General features: G+C 37.9%; 1 protein-coding gene across 1 annotated transcript in view; it reads right to left on the bottom strand.

Moving 5' to 3' along the window:
- The window catches only part of BRDT (bromodomain testis associated), a 56,411-nt gene that overhangs the window by 13,148 nt on the left and 22,060 nt on the right, over positions 1-21,203 (bottom strand). The window contains exons 12-13 of the mRNA XM_055138508.1: positions 16,109-16,170; positions 11,453-11,639 (exon numbers count right to left, since the gene is read on the bottom strand). Coding sequence (XP_054994483.1) covers positions 11,453-11,639; positions 16,109-16,170 — 249 coding nt within the window. The remainder of the gene's footprint in view (positions 1-11,452; positions 11,640-16,108; positions 16,171-21,203) is intronic.

The raw sequence follows: 21,203 nt of genomic DNA, 5'->3' as shown, positions 1-21,203 counted from the left end.
ATATATGTATATATATGCATATATATACATATATATATACACACCCCTAAATGACCCATTATATGTTTTCTCAGTACTAAAAAATTCGTGTTTTTTTTTTTTTGCTTTTTGGGTCATACCCGGCGATGCAAGGGTTACTCCTGGTTCTACACTCAGGAATTACTCCTGGCAGTGCTCAGGGGACCATATGGGATGCTGGGATTCGAACCCGGGTCGGCCATGTGCAAGGCAAACGCCCTACCCACTGTGCTATCGCTCCAGCCCCCAAAATTCTTTTTTTTTCAGAAACAAATATTTTAAATTAGGGAGAAGAACTGTAATATATGGAACCATATTCTTCTCTACTTAAAACCAGATATTATTTAATAAATAGAATACAAATATCAAGAGAAGTAAATTCCTTTTTCCTCCATTGAGACATCTTTACACACACACACACACACACACACACACATACACACACACACATTGGGAAAAGAATCCCAGGATTTTTCCACTCATGTTTTCATCTCACTTATTCCTGATCCACGATGCCAAATAGTTGATTTTGTTAATACAATGAAACTAAACTAACAAGACAGGAGATTTATGCTGCCATTTTTCTAGATATTTGAGTTACACATCAAATTTGGGGCTGGTTACTTCTCCTGGTTTAATCTGGATATGTAGGTTACAACAATTTCCCCAGCATGTGGCCACATTTCTCCAGCATGTGGCCAATGACAATTCAAATTTGTTATTATAACCATGCTTTCTCATCACTGTCTGACACTGGACAATGACTTTGGAGCATGGCCTAATTACAGGCCCTGCCATATGCTTCTCATTTCTGCATTGTTAAAGCTCTTGAGCGCATTGGCCAGGAAATTGGTATGTGTGCCCTTAGAGGAGCATGGAGAGATAGCAGAATGGAGAATCAAATTTCTATAAAACCCCCAATGATTGGTATCTGTGCCATTATTCAGAAGGGAAGGCTGAGAGTGGGAGATACAGCTCAAAGAGAGGTCCGGGTTTGATTACATTAGAAGAAATTCTCAGGAACAGAGGAGTATCCCCCAGCACTTCCAGGTGTGATCCAAGACCCTAACCCCTGAAAATACATACGAAAAAATAGGAAAAAATTAAGAGTGGAAACTGAAAATAAAACTCAAGACTCTGTATATATAGCTTAATGGCAAAATATATTCTTTTTATGCATAAGGGCCCTGGGTATGAACTCTGGCACTATGGGGAAAAGGACAAAATTTCTATCTTGATATTTTGACATGCCTATATGATGTCTAGGAAAATGTTAAGTAAAGCTGTATTAACATAGTTTGTGCCTGGGTTCCCGAGTTGTAAAAATTGGATTAGAAGAGACAAATATCAAAGACATCATCCAGATCAATGCCCCACTCTTTTCCTTTCCCTCAATGTAGACCTCAAACTCTGGTCAGGATGGGAGCATAGAGAATAACGCTCAAGACTTCCTGTTTGTCCTGTAAGTTTTCCAAGCTTCTGAGCCATCATCGAGACCCTATCTTCCTTGGGAAGAATAGGGCTGTCAGGGTCTCTCAGTGTGTGAGAGGCAGGGATGGAGGGGAGGGGGAGTTTAACTCAGGTTATCTTAAGACATTGAGCCGTCTTCCAAGCTTATCACTGCCCTTTCAAACTTTGTATATGTCACCATAAAAAGAATGAATGATCAACAGATAAATGGAAAGACTGCTTCAAACCTACTGCTTTGATAGCTGAGGAAGATCATTATGTTAGTTACTTATGCTGTAGAGCATCTCCAGAAAGTCATGGAGTAAAGCAATGAGGTTTAATGAGGCCACCCAGAGTATCATCAGCATTTAAAAGTAGGTAGATGGGGCTGGAGAGATAGCACAGCGGGTAGGGCGTTTGCCTTGCACGTGGCCGACCCAGGTTCAAATCCCAGCATCCCATATGGTCCCCTGAGCACGGACAGGTGTAATTACTGAGTGCAGAGCCAGGAGTAACCCCTGTGCATCGCCAGGTGTGACCCAAAAAGCAAAAATAAAATAAAATAAAATAAAAGTAGGTAGATATGAGTCCCAGAGAAGTAGTAAGGGCTTAAGGGAACTTGTATTGCATGCAGCCAACAATGGTTCAATTGCTGGCACCACATATGATCTCCTGAGCACTATCAGAAAGCAGGCCTGTAGTATTGTCAGAGTGGTTCTCAGGCCCCCAAACAAAGAAAAGTGGTCAGTTAAAGTGATCTGCATGAAATATTCAGAGATGGTCAAGAGTACACTTTGATGACCCTCTGACACTTCAAAACTCAACTTCATGTTCCCTTCATATTCCCTAAGCAAATAAAACTCATCTTCCTTCAGATATTTGTTTTTCATCTGTTTCAAGTCATTCCCCATCCTGGAACAGGATCCACACAACAACCTAACCACCAGCATCATCTATCCTTTTACTATGAAAAACAGAAGACTTGCTCACTCTACCTCTATAAGTGCCTTCAACTTTCCCCTTTTATTTCCAAAAACTTTACTTCATTTTCCTCCAAACTGCTACAATAGCCCAGCTGAACTGTTTCTTCTCTGGTCCTGAAGATTCATTCTTCCAAATGACTGATACAACATTGTCAGATTAATTCCTCTACTTTGAGTAAAAATACCCTTCATCAGCTGTCCACTGCCTTCACCATTTCCTTATTACACCCACTATCTTTATATAACAAGTTTCTTAGAATGTGAACCTGGTCTACCTTTCCCAAATTATTTTACTGTATTTCCATTTAGCTACTTTTTGTTTCACTTTGTTTTGGTTTTGGGGCTACAACCAGCAGTACTCAGGGCTTACTCTTAGAGTGCTGGTGATAGAACCCAGGTTGGCCACATGCAAGGTGGCTCATTGTACTACTGCCCCAGCCTCCAATTTATCTTATTTTAAATCACACTGAATTACAGGTTGCACGATTACACGTGTTTATGTTATTCCCTCTATCCAAATGCCTTCAAATCTTAGATACACATGAGTTTCTCCTTTAATACCTAGCTCAAATGGCCCTTTCTGTGAAATGCACATTTGTAAAAAAAAAGAGAGAGAGAGAAGATAAATCTCGTCTCCTTTTTTTCCCGCTCATATATGGTAAACTTTTTTTGTTTTTGTTTTTGGGTCACACGTGGCGATGCACAGGGGTTCCTCCTGGTTTTGCACTCAGGAATTACTCCTGGCGGTGCTCAGGGGACCATATGGGATGCTGGGAATCGAACCCAGGTCGGCCACGTGCAAGGCAAATGCCCTACCCGCTGTGCTACTGTTCCAGCCCCTATATGGTAAACTTTTTGATTTGCTTTTTCACTGTTGTTTATTCACATTGACAGAATAGCATAGTATTTTTTAATTATTATTTTAATTTAAATTTAGAAAATTTATTGTCATGAGATCACATCTAATAGTGTCTGGGGGGTGAGGGTGGGAGTATTTAGTGTCAAGATTCAACCCAGTACTTGGCATATACAAGACATCTACCACTTAAGCCACATCCCTGTTCCCCATTTTTCTGGCAGAATTCAGAAAAAGATTTTATTTAAGAAAAAAGGTAAATAATGAAAGGGAAGAGGCATAGAAATCTCCTGGGTTGTGGAAGGCAGGCACGTCCCCAATGGGATTCCTAAAATTCTTTGTTTTGTTTTTGTTTTGGAGCCACAACTGGCAATGCTTAGGGATTACTTCAGGTTCTGTACTCAGAAATCACTTCAAGCAGAGCTCAGGGTATCACACTGAATGCTGGGGATCCAGTCTTGGTCAGTCCCATGCAAGGCAAGCACCCTACCAGCTGCACTAACTCTTAGGCCCAGGATTCCTAAAATTCTTAATACCGCTCAGTAAAGGATTCCTAAAATTCTTAATACCGCTCAGTAAAGGATTCCTAAAATTCTTAATACCGCTCAGTAAAGGGGTCAGATATGGCTCAGCAGTAGAATTTATGTCCCCTGTTTGTGAGACACTGGGTTCAATCCATGGCACTGAAGAAAACGAAAGGGAGGAGGAAGGGAAGGAAGGAAGGAAGGAAGGAAGGAAGGAAGGAAGGAAGGAAGGAAGGAAGGAAGGAAGGAAGGAAGGAAGGAAGGAAGGGAGGGAGGGAGGGAGGGAGGGAGGGAGGGAGGGAGGGAGGGAGGGAGAAAGGAAAGGGAGGGAGAAAGGAAAGGGAGGGAGAAAGGAAAGGGAAGGGGGAGAAAGGAAGGGGAGGGGGAGAAAGGAAGGGGAGGGGGGAGGAAAGAGGAAGGGAGGGGAGAAAGGGAGAGAGGGAGGGAACCAAACAACTGAATAAACTTCCCTTTGGGCCACACTCTGCGGAGCTCACTGTTTATTCCTGGCTCTGTACTCAGGGATGACTCCTGGCAGAGTTTGGTACATGGCATAGGGGACTGAGCCTGCATCATGCAATGCAAAAGTCCTACCTGCTGTACTCTCTTCAGCTCCAAATTAAATTTTTTGTTATTTATGAAGGAGAGAGGAGCTGGAGCGATAGCACAGTGGGTAGGGCGTTTGCCTTGCACTCGCTGACCCGGGTTTGATTTCCAGCATCCCATATGGTCCCCTGAGCACCGCCAGGAGTAATTCCTGAGTGCATGAGCCAGGAGTAACCCCTTTGCATCGCTGGGTGTGACCCAAAAAGCCAAAAAAAAAAGAAAGAGAAAAAGAAGAGAAAGTAGAAGCAGTAAGAATAAGCAATCTTTTATGAGCAAAAATTTCAACCTATTTTATTTATTTATTTTTATTTTTATTTTTTTTGCTTTTTGGGTCACACCCAGCGATGCAAAGGGGTTACTCCTGGCTTTGCACTCAGGAATTACTCCTGGCGGTGCTTGGGGGACCATATGGGATGCCGGGGATCGAACCTGGGTTGGCCGTGTGCAAGGCAAACGCCCTACCCGCTGTGCTATCGCTCTGGCCCCTCAACCTATTTTAAAGAAAATATTAGACATTTTCCAGTCATATGTAGATGATGTGGGAAGTTTTAAAGAAAACAGGTTAACTCCTGAAAATTCTATTTCTTCAATCAGTTATGTAATCTCTAAACTCTGTCAAATACTTCCAATAAGAAAATCAATGGGGGCCAGAGTGATAGTACAGCTGGAAGGGCATTGGTCTTGCATGTGTCCAACCTGGCTTCAATACAGGGCATCCCATATAGTCCCCGGGCATACCAAGAGTAATTCCTGAGTACAGAACCAGGAGCAACCCCTGAGCATAGCTGGCTAACCCAAGGAGGAAGGAAGGGAGGGAGGGAGGGAGGGAGGAAATCAATGAAAAATTTCTCCACTGCAACTTTAATAGTTTTTCTATTGGAAAGTTTAACCAAAAACTTATTGTCACTGATTAACTTTCAGAAAAACAAAATTCTACAGAGCATTTTTAGTTTCCCTTGGGTTTGGTGCCACCTACAGTTGGCAAATGTGAACCACTCTGATCCAATTAAAAAAAAGTAAATGCAATACAAAAACTACATTAAGCATTTTCTCTTTACAAATGTTATTACTCAGAAGCAACATATAAAAATAAAACAAAGTGCTACAATAAAATGATCCAAACTGAAGGCTTAGATATTTACAGCCTGACTTTTTATAGACATGATATTTTCCTAAAATAGAAATAAAAGATCATGTTGAGTGCATTCTATTATTTTTCGATTGCTTTTATCATATCTAATACTGTAAGACTTCAGAAGTATGGCTAAACAAACCTATGTGACTACACTGTCACTGTCACTGTCATCCCATTGCTCATCAATTTGCTTGAGCGAGCACCAGTAACATCTCCACTGTGAGACTTGTTGTTACTGTTTTTGGCATATCCATGCAGGCGAGATACTCTCAATAGCTTGCTGGGCTCTCCAAGAAGGGCGGAGGAATCGAACCCAAGTCGGCAGCGTGCAAGGCGAACGCCCTACCCACTGCGCTATCGCGCCATACAATATTCAACAAATTCATCAAACTGACTACTATCCTAGTTCTTTCTGACAACTCTCAAACATAAAACCCGATTCAAAAAACTTAAGAGCAATACAAAGAGCAAACCCAAACTGGCTTCCATCACTGTTAAAGCCAACGTTATCTTCCTTTCCTCTTCAAAAGACCTTCATGAAAGATTGGTTTTTATTCACATTTCATCCTTCACAATGTACAACATTACAACTATACCCCAAACACAAATGACTACTACAAAAAAACTTCTGCAATGCTCAAGAGTTCACCCTGCCAATGAAAATCTCTCACCTGATTCTATTCTTACCTCAATGCTTTATAAAATATGATGTTTTTTTATGGCTGTTTTCTGAAAACCTATCACCCTAGGCTTTTGTTATACCATCTCCCCTATTTCTCAAACTGTTCATTTATTCACCAACTTTAAAGTGTACCACATGTATGGTAGTAATTAAAATAGCAGGGTATTGGAATAAAGACAGATCCATAGAACAATGGAATAGAGTTGAATATCCTGACACTCAAATATAGCACTGTAGCACTGTTGTCCCGTTGTTTATCGATTTGCTCGAGCGGGCACCAGTAACGTCTCCATCGTGAGACTTGTTACTGTTTTTGACATATTGAACACGCCAGAGGTAGCTTGCTAGGCTCTGCCATGCAGGCAGTATACTCTCAGTAGTTTGCCGGGCTCTCCGAGAGAGACAGAGGAATCAAACCCGTGTCAGTCGCATGCAAGGCAAACACCCTACCCGCTGTACTATCACTCCAGTCCCGACTCTCAAATATACGGTTATTTAATCTTTGATAAGGGAGCAAGAAATATGAAGTAGAGCAAGGAAAGTCTCTTCCTACAAGTGGTGCTGGGAAGACTGGATAGTATATACAAAAATAAAATGAACTCAGATCTCTCTCTCCGGTGCCAGGAACAAAAGTCCGATAAAAATGGATTAAAGGTCTCAATATCAGACTGAATCCATAAAGATCATGGAGGTAAATATAGGTAAAACTCTCCATGAGGGAAGAAAAAGGCATCTTCAAAGATGAAACACCACTGACCAAGCAAGTGAAAGCAAGGACAAACAAATGGAACTACATTAAACTAAGAAGCTTCTGCACCTCAAAAGAAACAGTAACCAAGAGACAGAGACAGCCTACAGAATGTGAAAAACTATTTACTCAATGACCATAAGATAAGGAGTTAATAACCAAGATTTATAAGACACTGGTAGAATTGTACAAGAAAAAAACACATCCAATCCCATCAAAAAAGGGGGAGAAGAAATCAACAGAAACTTTCTCAAAGAATACAAGTGTCCAGTAGGCACACAAAAAAAATGCTCTACGTTACTAGTCATCAGGCAGATGCAAATCAAAACAACAATAAGATATCTTCTCACACCACAGAGACTTGCACACATCAAAAAGAATAAGAACAACCAGTGTTGGCACAGATGTGGGGAGAAAGGGACTCTTGTTCACTGTTGGTGGGAATGCCAACTGGTCCAGTCTTCTTGGAAAATGATGTGGGCATTACTTAAAAAACTAGAAATTGAGTGTCCATGACCCAGTAATACCACGTCTAGGAATACAATTGAGGACACAAACACACACAGCAGAAATGCCATCTGTGCTTCTATGTTCATAGCAGCACTATTCACAATAGCCAGAATCTGAAAACAACACAAGTGCTCAAGAATAGACAATTGTATAAAGAAACAATGGTACATCTACACAATGGAGTACTAGGCAGTTATTAGGAAAAGTAAAGTTATGAAATTCACTTACAAATGGATGAAAATGGAGAGTACTATGCTGAGTAAAACAAGTCAGAAGGACAGGGACAGACATAGAATGATTGCTCTCATGTGTAGGACATTCACTGTATCACTATCATCCCATTGCTCATCAATTTGCTTGAGCAGGCACCACTAATTTCTCCATTGTGAGACTTTTTGTTACTGTTTTTTGGCATATCGAATATGCCATGGGTAGCTTGCCAGGCTTTGCTGTGTGGGCGGGATACTCTCGGTAGCTTGCCGGGCTCTCCAAGACGAACAGAGGAATTGAACCCAGGTTGGCTGCATGCAAGGCAAATGCCCTACCCACTGTGCTATCGCTCCAGTGATTTTTAAAAAAGAACAAAAACAAAAACATAAAACAGTATAAAACTAATACCCAAGGGCAGTAGAAACATGGGCCAAGAGGATTAGTTCACAGTTGGAAGTCCAATTCAGGTGCTGGGGGAGAAGGCAGTTGTGATAGAGGAGGAACCACTTTGACAACGATAGTTGGAAATGATCACTCTTGAATAAGAACTGCATGCTGAAAGTAGGTAAAGAAACAAGTAAGATAACCCCTCTGTAAACCAAAACCTGGGGAGGAGGGAGGAAGGGAGGGAGAGAGGGCAAGAGAGGGGAGAGGGAGAGAGGAAGAGAGAAAGAGGGTAAGAGAGATAGAGAGAGGAAGAGAGAGAGAGGGAGAGAGAGAGAGGGAGAGCCTGCCATAGAGACACCTGTAGGGTGGGGGGTGCATTGGTTGTGGGAAAGGTACACTGATGGAGGGATGGGTGCTGGAACATTGTATGACTGAAAGAAACCCAATCATAAACAGCTTTGTAACTGTTTATTTCATGGTGATTCAATTTTAAAAACTTAAAAATACAATAAAATGCAAAATAAAAATATCTGTTGATATATTTGTTTAGCTCATTAATTTGTTTCTATTATTACTAAAATTTTCTAGTTTTATTTTTCCAACCAGATATTCATTAGTATTTCAAACATATCCCAGAGGAGTATTTCCCCTCTCCTTCAATCTTAACTTAAGTCCCTATTATTGTATCACTGTCATCCTGTTCATTCAATTTGGTCAAGCGGGCACCAGTAACATCTCCATTGTGAGACTTGTTACTGTTTTTGGCATATCGAATATGCCACGGGTAGCTTACCAGGCTCTGCCGTGCGGGCAAGATACTCTCAGTACTTGCTGGGCTCTCCGAGAGGGACAGAGGAATCAAACCCGGGTCGGTCGCATGCAAGGCAAACCCTCTACCCACTATGTTATGGCTGCAGCCCTAAATCCATATAAGACATGCACTCTAACAAATTCTGCAAATTCTTCTGTTAAAAATTTATCTCTAATCTATCCATGCCCTTCTACCACAGCCTTAGTTTTGGCCCTCAAAATTTCTCCAACTTTAGCACAACTCACTACTTGTCTTAGCTACCATGCATGTTTGTCCATCTTAGAGCATCAAACATCCATCTTAGAGTATACATAAATTTTTCAGAAAAAAAAATTACTGGATGCTCTCCAGAAAATGAACTTTAGTTATTTATTTTTAAAATTTTTTAAATTTTATTGAATCACCGTGAGATAGTTAGAAGCTTTCATGTTTGGGTTACAATCTCACAATGATCAAACACCGATCCCTCCACCAGTGCATATTTCCCACCACCAATATCCTGAGTATACCCCCCCTTTTCCACCCTCCCCCAGCCTCTATGGCAGACAATATTCCCCATACTCTCTCTATACTTTTGGGCATTATAGCCTGCAACACAGACACTGAGAGCTTGCAACACAGATACTGAAGTTCAGAAAATGAACTTTAAGAGAACAAGCAGAGTGCTTTCCAATTGCACCTTAGGTTATTACTGCTTCCACTGAATTGTTCCAGTGCTCCCTCCAGCCCCACTGCAGGGGTCTTGACCCTTTAGGAAGCACTGTTGTAGAGACAAAGCATCAAGTCTGATGCTGCACAGTGGCACGGGTGGAGGGTTTTAGACTCTCTGGTAGTGGTGCTGAGGTGACTAAACTTTGTACACCAAAACCAAAAATGTCAACCCCATTATAAACACATTACCATAACTATAATAAACCTTAAAAATTCAACTAGTTAGTGTGGTGATAAATCTGTTACAAATATTATACACATTTATATGATCATTATATACTTAACATAAATATACAATCATTATGATTATATACTTAATAATTTTATACTTAAACCTAGAAATTAAGTTAAATAATTTAACTGCTCTGTTAAAGCAGTTAAACAGAGCCTGTTCTTATTTGAAGCTACCTATTGCACAAATATAGCACTGATATTCTAGGTAAACCAGCACATCGAAACAACATATATCAGTTATTCTGAGTGTCTCAAAAATATTTTTTTATAAAAGGATGGATGTAAGGGGCCATTGAGATATCTCAAAGGATGCAGCACATACTTTGCATGTAGGAGATCTGAGTTCCAGCCCAGCTCTGAATGGTCCCCTAAGCATCCCCAGGATCAATACTTGAGCACCAAGCTGGGAATGGCCCCTGGCACTACTGGGTATGGTCCAAAACAAAAACCCAATCACAAAAAAAGGGTAGATATAAACATTAATATATAATGATATAAATATATTAAAATATACTAAAATATATTACATTAAGATATGTTAGTATATCAAGGTTCAGGCATTCTCTAAGTTGTTAGTGTCAGAAAAATCTTTGTGCCATACATCCCCAGGAAGGGCCAGTTGAAGCAGGTAATACCTTCTTTTTTTTTTTTTCAGTGTCAGGGATTTAACCTAGGTCCTCACATATGTGAGTGTGTGGTATACCACATTCTTGGACCCTGAATACCTTCCCCTGTCAACAAGACAAGATATAATGACAAGATAGTCAAAAATTCAAAAGAATCTAACTATATAAAAATTTCTAAAGATACTTGAAGAATGTTTTTGATATATTGAAACCATTGCTAGATAAGTATTTCAGCCCCACATTTTCTTAATTGTAAACTATGTAAATATTTATGACTTCATTTCTCTACCTATGGAATCTCAAATTATCTTTTCCTTATTCTAATCGACTGTCCCAACCCACAGAGGCATCATGGAAGTTAAATCTGCTGAAAACTCAATATTTTGTGCTCTGCAGTGACAGAATATACATAAGGCCCACTTGTTAGTATATGTAATCTATATGAAAGTCAGCTCTAAGTATTTCCCATCACTGAAATATGACAAGTACATTTGGGGTATGAGAAGTCTTGAATGACTAAGCACTGCCAGGAGTGATCCCTTGCACAAAGCCAGGAGTAGCCCCAGAGTAGCTTCAGGTGATCCCAACTCTTCTCTATCACAAACAGTAAGTATATTCGGTTATAAAGTAGATAATTTCTAACAACATGCCTCTGATTTATAACCTGAAATTTACTAATAATTTCCAGTATCTCAAATACAGAGCAATTTTCTTTTTTGTTTTGTGCCACACTCAAGTGCTTACTCCTGGCCCTGCGCTCAAAGATCACTCCTAAAGGGATTCAAGGGTCCATATGAGGTATTAAGGATTGAACCCAGTTTGGTCACGTGCAAGTCAAGCTCCCTGCCCACTGTACTATCTTCCAGCCCCTCAGATATGTAGCATTTAAGATGTCTTTAGCATTGTCATGTACACCTTTAAACATCAGGCTGTCCATTCATCATTTACTTATACTGTCTTACCTGAGATAGGCAGAGTTTGTAAAGGAGAAATGTTTTTTACACTCTGTAAATGTTCAGATTCCTCATTAACTGTTAATTGGTAACTGTTAACTGTTAATTGATTAGGTGGTACTGCACATGAATGGGTGGCTTGATGAACAAGGGCAGTTTTCACAGAGGTAGTCTCCTGCACTGAAGATTGTATCTGCTAAGACAAAATAAAATAAAATTGCATTTCAGAGTTTTAATCACACATTAAATACAAACTAAGAAAATACATGAAGAAAGAATTTAATACTATCTTTTGAATATAGTATTTAAGTCAGAAATTTCTGTGGTACAATTATTTCCTTCATACATATGAGAAAACTAAGACTTAAAGAGATTAAATAACTAGGCTATCATATATCTAATAAAGTGGATGTCAAAATCAAAGATCTTTCCAGATCATAGACTTACATATGTTAGTTAAATTGTACTATATACTTTCAGTTTTTTTGCTCAGCACCCAGTTAAAACTTGGGAACTGGTCTCCTGTAGGAATCCTGCCATAGTGGGCTGGTGTGTGTGCGTGGGGGGGGAGCTGGTGTGTGTATGTGTGTGTGTGTGTGTGTGTGTGTGTGTGTGCACATGCACACGCACACACTAGGATAGAGAAGAGAACACCATGACCAAAGTGGAGGAAAGTGGTCACCTGGAAGGATAGCATGCTGAAAGCTGATGAAGTGTTATACATAAAACCCTATCAGTAACAGTATGATAAACCATAGTGCCTAAAACATTTAAAAAACAAATAAATGGCTCTCATAGAGGCAAGCTGGTTGGTGGGAAGGAAACTGGGGACACTGGTGGAAGGAAATGGGCACTGGTGAAGGGACTGGTGTTGGAACATTGTATACCTGAAACCAAATTATAAAAATCTTCCTAATTCATGATGACTAATTTTCTTAAAAGTTGTACTATTTATTATCAAATGCTTTTCTGTGACCTACTGAAAATGAAAATTAAGTTACAATACCAAATCTAAATATGGGTTCACATACTTATTCCCTTTTCCTTACTGAATTATAGATATAAGGGGAGACTGACTGCTAAAAAAAATCATATGATAGTTGATCCATAAGATAGTAACAAATTCTAACTCCATAACATTCTATAAAGATGGTTGTATGCAGCTAATTAACTTATGTATTTTAGTTTTATGTTACTGTGTGAGGCACCAGTCTTTATAAGTCCTTAGTTCTTTAATTCCTACAATAATGCTATTATTTAGCCTCAGAGTTTACAACAGGACTTAGAAATAATTAAAGGAAATTACCTAAAAGTTTGCATCTATTTAGCAGTAAGGCAAATTAAAGCACCAAAGCCCTGGTACCTTATCAACTAATCTCTAAATTAGAAGAGAGATTAATAAGACATAGTCTTTCGCCTCCTTTGCCTAATGAAAAGGTTAGCGAGAATGTTTATAGTGAGTAGATAAAACAAATATATGAAAGCCTATGATAACTTAATTAAAATGAATGCTATAGAAGTATTTATCTAGCAAAAATAACCCAAATGCACAAATGTATCTTTACTATCATATAAGTAGCATTGTTGCCGATTTGCTCGAGCAAGCACGAGTAACGTCTCCATTGTGAGACTTGTTTTTACTGTTTTTGGCATATCAAATGTGCCACAGGTAGCTTGCCAGACTCTGCTGTGCGGGCAGGATACTTTCGGTAGCTTGCCAGGCTCTCCAAGAGGGGCACAGGAATCGAAATCATGTAAGTATATAAAAATATATTTATCTATGATCATATAAATGTCTATACCTCCTTTATTTTTATGAAAAATGGCATTCTGTTCCTCAGTGAACAAAACTGAAAATATCATATTTCACTTACAATTTATTGAGATTGCTTCTGAATTGCATTCAAAAGTTTACAATTTCCTGATGCACTAATACCTATGGTAAGGTAGACTATCTGTATTTCTTCCTACTCAAAGGTTCTTAAGAGCTCACTTTTGCTTCCAAATGAAAGGCTAATACTTCTAGTTGTTAAAAATTCTCCAAATCTTGGGGCTGGAGTGATAGCACAGTGGGTAGGGTGTTTGCCTTGCACGCAGCCAACCCGGGTTCAAATCCCAGCATCCCATATGGTCCCCTGAGCACCGCCAGGAGTAACTCCTGAGTACAGAGCCAGGAGTAACCCCTGTGCATCGCCAGGTATGACCCAAAAAGAAAAAAAAGATTTCCAAATCTTATCTTCAAGCCATCTAATTCCTTCAAATAACCTCTACTGCCATACTTCTCCAAGGATACCTCCTGTGCTTATTTTACTTTATGCTTCTATTATTCTAACACTTCTTTTAAAAAAATAAAGAACAGACGACTGGATAAAGAAACTGGTATATAAACAAAGGAATACCATTTAGCTATAGGTAAAGATGAAATCCTGCAATTCATCTCTATGCAGATGGAACTAGAAGGTATGGTGCTGAGTGGAGTTAGTCAGAAGAAGGACAAATACAGAATAATCTCTCATGTGTGGAGTATAAAGAAAAATTGTAAGGCAGTAAAAAAATAACCAATGGTAACAGAACCTTAAAATCAGACTACAAAACTGAATTTGCCACAGGGGATTGGTGAGGGTGAAGGGATGCTGACACTCAGGTGGTAGATTTGGTGTTGAAACATTATATGCCTGAAATTCAATTAACAGTATTGTAAAAGCATACCTAAATTAGAGCTAAAATGAAAAAAAAAGTGTATGCCTAGATTAGGAGAGAGTATGGAGTTTAAGAAGCGTGCAGTGAAAGTCCCTACTTTCTATTTCTTGTATCAATATACTAACCATTGTCTTCCCTTTCTCTGTAATCGAGAATTCATTTTAAGCACTTTTTCCTTTAGGTAGCATATGTATTCATTTTAATTTTATCAATTATGAATGTTATTACACCAATAATATAGCCTTTTAATGTGATTGTATTTCTTCTTACAACTTAAAACTCCTTCAAGATAATGTTATATTGTATTTCCCTAACCTTAACTAGGTGCTGTTAAATAAATTTACTGTCTCTTATATTTGATAACAAAGGTTCAAAGTCTTATATGAGAATAACAATTTGAATTAGTAATAAGATAAAATAGCTTCTATCCTTTCAAATCAGGTTAATTACTATTCCAATACTGATGTGCTAAAATTAGTTGGTAATTATAAAGTTTAGAAGCCCTGTCGGGCTGGAGCGATAGCACAGCGGTAGGGCATTCGCCTTTCACTTGGGGACCCATGTTCGATTCTTCTGTCCCTCTTGGAGAGCCCGATAAGCTACTGAGAGTATCGCGCCCACATGGCAGAGCTTGGCAAGCTACCCGTGGCGTATTCAATATGCCAAAGACAGTAACAATAAGTCTCACAATGAGAGACATTACTGGTGCCCACTCGAACAAATCGATGAGCAATGGGATGACAGTGACAGTGGCAGTGACAGAAGCCCTGTCATTTGCTTACTGCCTTTTTAAAGAAATTCCACATTACTGCCTTTTTAAAGAAATTCCACATTCTACTTTGGGTCCATGAACAGAGTAAGGCCATCCTCTCTCTTTAGATTCCCAAAGCTAAGGAAAAACAATTTGTAATTAGTTCTACTTATATGGTTGATTTATACAGTGATTGTATCTTATCAGGAAAATGTAGTGACATTGTTCTATATTCCTCTTAGGGAGCAATCTTTGAATATTTAACTGACAAACTGAAGAGTGATTATTGTTCTCATGTAAATGAAATAAAAACTTTAAAGGAAGCTATACCTGCCTAAACACAACTATCAATAATTTTGAAAATCAGAGTTTTTTAAATAAGAAATTTATAAAGAGAGATCAAGAGCAAGAGCGAGAGTGAGAGCAAGAGTGAGCAAGAGAGAGAAACCTAGTAAGCAAGCAAGCTAGCTAAACGAAGTCTATTAGGAGATGACTCAGTGGCTACAAGTGCTGCCTTGGGAGGACGAGGCATGAGTGAGATTCTGGTACCAACACGCCTGTGCTAATCTTGGTTTGGTTGGCCCTGCTGTCTGGGACCTGGGAGCCCTGGCAGTGCAGAGGTGTGTTTTGTGTGTGTCTGTCTGTGTGTGTGTGTTCTCTGATGCACATCCAGCAGTGTGTGAGCACTAACAGTAAAGTTTGAGTTCCTGGCCAGCACAACGCAATGATGTGAGAGCACTGTGGTCAAATCACTGTGGTCAAATCCACAGCCTGGAACGATAATACAGGGGGCAGGGCATTTGCCTTACACACAGTCGACCCAGGTTCAATCCCTGGCATGCCATATGGTCCCCCAAGCACCACCAGGAGTAATTCCTGAGTGCAGAGCCAAGAGTAACAACTCCCCCCCCTGCCAAAAACACAAAATAGAAGAGTGAATCCAGACTCCCTCCACTCCAAAAAGCACAGGTGTGACACCAGTGACCACAATGCACCTACAAATCACAGCTAAAATGAGTGCAAGCTCCACAACTGAGAGTATGTGTGACCACAGCCAAGCCCTGAGGTGAGTGTGGGAGCCCCAGCACCCGCTCCAGTCTCTCAACAATCACCAGAACAAGGAGCAGAGACAGGTAAGATTATATAATACAATAGCAATTTATATAATACATAGTTTCAAAATTCTAAGGTTAAAAAAATGAAGAAATATTTACCTTTCCTTTCTCTTTAGAAGATGAATCACTCTGCTTTACTTCAGTAAATTTAGGAAGCATTTCTGCAAATGTATGTAGACAAGCATTTTTATATTTGCCAGCTTAAAAATTACCATCTGAATTACACATGTTTCTTATTAGAAAAAGACACTAAGAAAATGTCTTTAATACTAATCTCTTGAGTCAAGAAATTTTTAAGAGTTACCAGGTTTTTCCCACTTAGACTTAGAAAAAAATGTTCTAAAGGACACTTGCTTTTAAATGGGTTTTCTTTTCTACATAATGAAATAAATATCCACTCACAAATTTCCATGTGATTTAGGTAAAAATGAATAAGTTACTTCACAGTAAAGACCTTGTGTAAGCGATAGCTTAAAAAAAGAACAAGCTACAAGAACAGAGATAATGTCTTAAACAAGCAGTACTAAATCTTCTTTGACCAAATAGCCATAATAGCCAGTAGAGGATTAATTAATAAACAGATAATTTAGAATTTACTAAGATTCAAAGGTATATGATTTATCTGGGAGGATACACTTTTCTTGGGGAGTGGGGCACACCTGGCAATACCTAGGGCTTCCTGTTGGCTGAGGGATCATTCTTGGCAGGGCTCACAGGATCATATGTAGTTCTGGGAATCAAATCTGGGTTGAGCCAGTGTATAAGATACAGTCTTTAATTAAAAGTGAAGCTATCTGATTCCTTTAAAGTCAGCTTTTCTTGCTAAGCATTAACAATAAAGATCCCCAGTAATACTCTGTTACTTCTAAACTATTTGGCAACATCAACTAAACAACAATGATTTTATAGTATTTCCGTTAGAAATATGTTAACAGAGAACACTGGCAATATAAGTAGATATAAAAAGAGCTCTGTCAGGGTGCTAAGAATTTCCCCTTGTGTTATCCTGTAACTGATATGGGTGCTATCCTCACCAGCCACAATTTCAGTATGGAAAATGTACCACACTGGTTGTTTAATGCCTTGACCCAGCTCTCCAGGACAATTTTCATGAACCACCTGGGCATTATTTGCTCCAGGGCACCAAGGCTGGCCAACACCAAATAGTCAAACTTAAAACAATCTAATTGTCATAATTACCTTCTGCTTCCTGAAATGCCATCAGTTTCCACTGGATGTGTTACTGTTCTTTCCTCTCCTAATGTCTGATGCTGGACATTGTTAAAATTGCTAAATGTCAATGACATGCTTTAAAGAATTAAAGTATTTAAAATGGCATAAACCATCTTAAATGTCACGCCACTAAGGATTACTTAAGTGTTGAAGGTTAGGTGGAAAGGGAAGGGAAGGAAACAGATTACAAGACTGAGGATATAGATTCAAGCTTCATATTTAGAAAAGAAATTAAAATTTTCATATTTTAATGAAAAAATTTTATTATGACCATATAATAAATGCACATATATACATCTTGACTATTATTATAAAAACATGATTAAAAACTCGTAACTAAAATATGGAAAACCACGCTAGTGCTTTGCTAATTTCAAGGGCATTATCTTAATTTTCTGACATAAAATTCAAAGAGTTTTTATAAAATTAGCACCTCAAATATAAAAATATTACCAAGGGCATGTAATTGTTTAATTTTAAAAATGGTCTGAGCTGCCTTATAGTATGTCCCATAAAAGTCTTATCATTTATACAGATGAATTGAATGAGATGAATAACGGTCTTATTTTTTACTATATAGCATGCTGCTCCTTCTTCTCTTATAAGGTTGACTTTCCAGGAACACTGTAAAATAAAACTGCACATTTCTGTGGATTTCTAAGTTCCTAACTTTTGAAATTAAAAGTCAAACATAAATGTTTTTTATTATAAACATTAAGGTTCCATTTTAACTAGTGAAGAAGCCTTACTTGGTTTAGCAAACATTAATGAAACCGAATACTATAGTGAAACATGTCAACTAATTGTACCTACCTTATGAGAGTCAAACTGGATAATACATGTAAACTGCTAAAAATGCATATCCCACACTACTTAATGTTTTATTTTCATATCTTTCTAAAAATCTCAATATACTTTGTTGTTTGCTTTGGGGCCACACTGGATGTGTGTTCAGGGCTTACTCCAGGCTCTGCATTCAAGGATCACTTCTGATGGGGCTCAGGAGACATGGATTGCCTGGGATGGAACATAGATGGACTGCATGCAAGGCTAGCACCCTATTACATGTATTATCACTTCAGTCCCCTCATTATAAATCTTTAACCAACGAGTCAATTTTTCTTGAACAAGGAGAGACAGATATACGAGAGAGCTGGAATCGGGTATTATACTATCTAACAAAGGACTGAGAAAATATTCCAGAAATACCAAAAATGAGCAAGTAAATTTTGTTTTAAAAAAACTGGATAAACATGGTAGAAACATAATCCCAAATGTAAAACCAGAATAGCATATTATAACAGAAAAGATTCCTGAAATTTCTTAATTCAGAAAAACAAATCAAATTTTCATTATAGAGCTTAAGGAGTGGGAAAGTCACAACCTCATCTGGCCTCACTATATAGGACAAAAAAGCATCTCTAGATTTATCACTTAAGTTCTACTTATAAAAGCGAAGTAATTTTTTTGAACTAGAAGTGTTTAAACCTCCTTTTAATACAGAAAAATCCATCATAAGTCAATATTTCTTTTTCCAAGGTCATTTCAACTAGTTAGAAAGAAGCAGACAACAAAACCAAACCTACATTCATGGCTCTTAAAACATTATAATCACCTGGGATGGTATTAACTCTACATATATTTGGCCCCACTCAAATTTAGACATTCAAAAGTTTTACAGGTGAGTGTAATGTAGTTCTGGGTTGCTAATTTATGAGAAAAGCTATTTATTCAGAAAAATATATTTTCAACAGAAAAATTTTAAATACACAGACAAAATGTATCATTATTTCTAAGACTTGAGGTGCAACTATAGACTTACATACATACAATTTTTATATCAAGTCTGTATCCTTGAAATTTATCCCTGAATTTATCTTTCTATTGCTTTAAAAACACTGGTTGATGAGAAACTACATAGGTTTTAAATTTTTAATTGAATTTTAATTATTTTAAACTTGCTAGCCTGAACCCAAACATTACTCCAAAATTCATCTGATACTTCCTACATTTACTAAACCACCTTCAATTAAAAAGTGAAACAAAACAAAGTTTGTTTCTTCACCTTTGCATGAAAAAAAGCCCCTATCACTTCCATAGAAAACCTGGTTGTAGTATTAAAAACAGAAATTGATATTTTATTCATATGTGAAATCACCCAAAACAAAGTTTTAAGAAGAAACACCATGTCCAGGCTAAAATATTCACATTCATGTGATCTAGTTCATTACCTACCTAGGTCTGGTCTTATAAATGCTGGAGGGAAAGAGGAAGGAGACACATGGTGATTCAATAAAAGAATAAAATTTTTTTAAAAATTTAAAAAAATAAAGAGGAAGGAGAAAGGCAGGCAGGCAGGCAGGTCACGCCATTCTCTGAGTATTTCATTAATGCCAATAAAAGTAAAAAGTTCAATGGATGGAGTGATAAATTCACTTAACCAGGAAAAGAACTAAGGGAATATGCACCAATTTTCTTTATATTTAACTGTTCAACAATGAAAATTATAAACATATAGCTCAGTGGTTGGGTATAAAACTCACTATCATGAGATCCTGGGTTTGGTCCTGGTATGAAAAAGTAATTATTTATGCAGCGATCCTAAAAAATTCTATTCCACTTAGACAGTTCTTGAAGGTATCCATCAAAACCACTATCACAGACAAGCTAGTCCATTTGTTATTGTAGTCCTCCAACATCCCTCAAGCTACCACAGGTATGCTGAGCATTAGAAAGCTTTCTTAATACCTATTGTCTATATATGAGCACAGTCCAGCTCTGTTGTCTTCAACTGTCAAAAACATTAAAAAATTGAAAATCACTGGTGTAGTTAATATACTGATATGTATCTGGATTTCATTTTATTATCAAACCTCACTTACATCTTTGGTTTGACATTTAATAATACTTCGGTATTTATGAAAATAGGTTTTATAACAATGGTTAATAAATTCTTAATTTATCTATACCTAACAATTCATTTGTGCTGATGTCAGTTCAGGAAGATAATTTAAATGATAAAATCAAATCACATTGGAATTTGCAAAGAAGTACTGCTTGAGCTCACAGATCTTGTATTTTTCAGAGTTGGAATTTCAAAACAATACTAACTTGAAACTGACCTTATATGTTCAAAACTCATTAAGAATTTTCAAGTAAAACTTCCTTAAAAATCACTCCTGCCATTTGATTACTCCTTTTTAAACAAAACAGAATTAAACCTGTAGTTTCAAAAGTGATTAGAGGCTTGAGAATACATAAAAAATAATTATTTAACTATAAGAAACTAAACAACCCTTAACTATTATTTTCAATCTTTAAGTGCTTGATTTCATAGATGCTACAGTTAAAACATTTTGGCCAACACAGAATGATATAGCAGTCAGAGACCAATTCATAATACAAGTTAACTATAATAGAACCCTAAAAGTCAATAATATAAGGAACTTATAAAAGCTAATTTAGAGCTTTGTCCCTGATAATTATAAATTATAAAAAATTAACTCAACGATTTTTATTTAGGGCCAGAGAGATAGTACAGCAGATAGGCAAATGTTTGCCTTGCACAGGCTGACCAGGGTTCACTCCTCGGCCCCCAAATCTGACCAAAAACACAGTGAGCTGGAGCGATAATATGGTAGGCAGGGCGCATGCCTTCCATATGGCTGAGCAGAGTTCAATTCCTAGCATCCCATATGGTCCCCAGGGCCCAGCTAGGAGTGATCCCTGAGCACCGTTGGGTGTGCCTCCCTCCCCAAAAGTTTCAATTTTTTTTCAATTAAAATTCTGAAGAAATAAAATTATAGTGACATATATCTTAAAAGCTTCATGTATTTCATGGTGATTTAATTTTTTAAAAAATCTTCATAAACTGGAGTTCAAGAAATCAAAATATTCTAACTCTGCATTTCAGTTCTGGACAAATAATTTTAAAGCTAATTTTTATTTATTGTCAATTAAT

The sequence above is a fragment of the Sorex araneus genome, chromosome 5 (genome assembly GCF_027595985.1).
Source record: "Sorex araneus isolate mSorAra2 chromosome 5, mSorAra2.pri, whole genome shotgun sequence".
In the NCBI taxonomy this organism is placed as follows: domain Eukaryota; kingdom Metazoa; phylum Chordata; class Mammalia; order Eulipotyphla; family Soricidae; genus Sorex; species Sorex araneus.
Note: the sequence above shows the minus strand (reverse complement) of the source record. Positions and strands in the feature narration are given on the sequence as shown.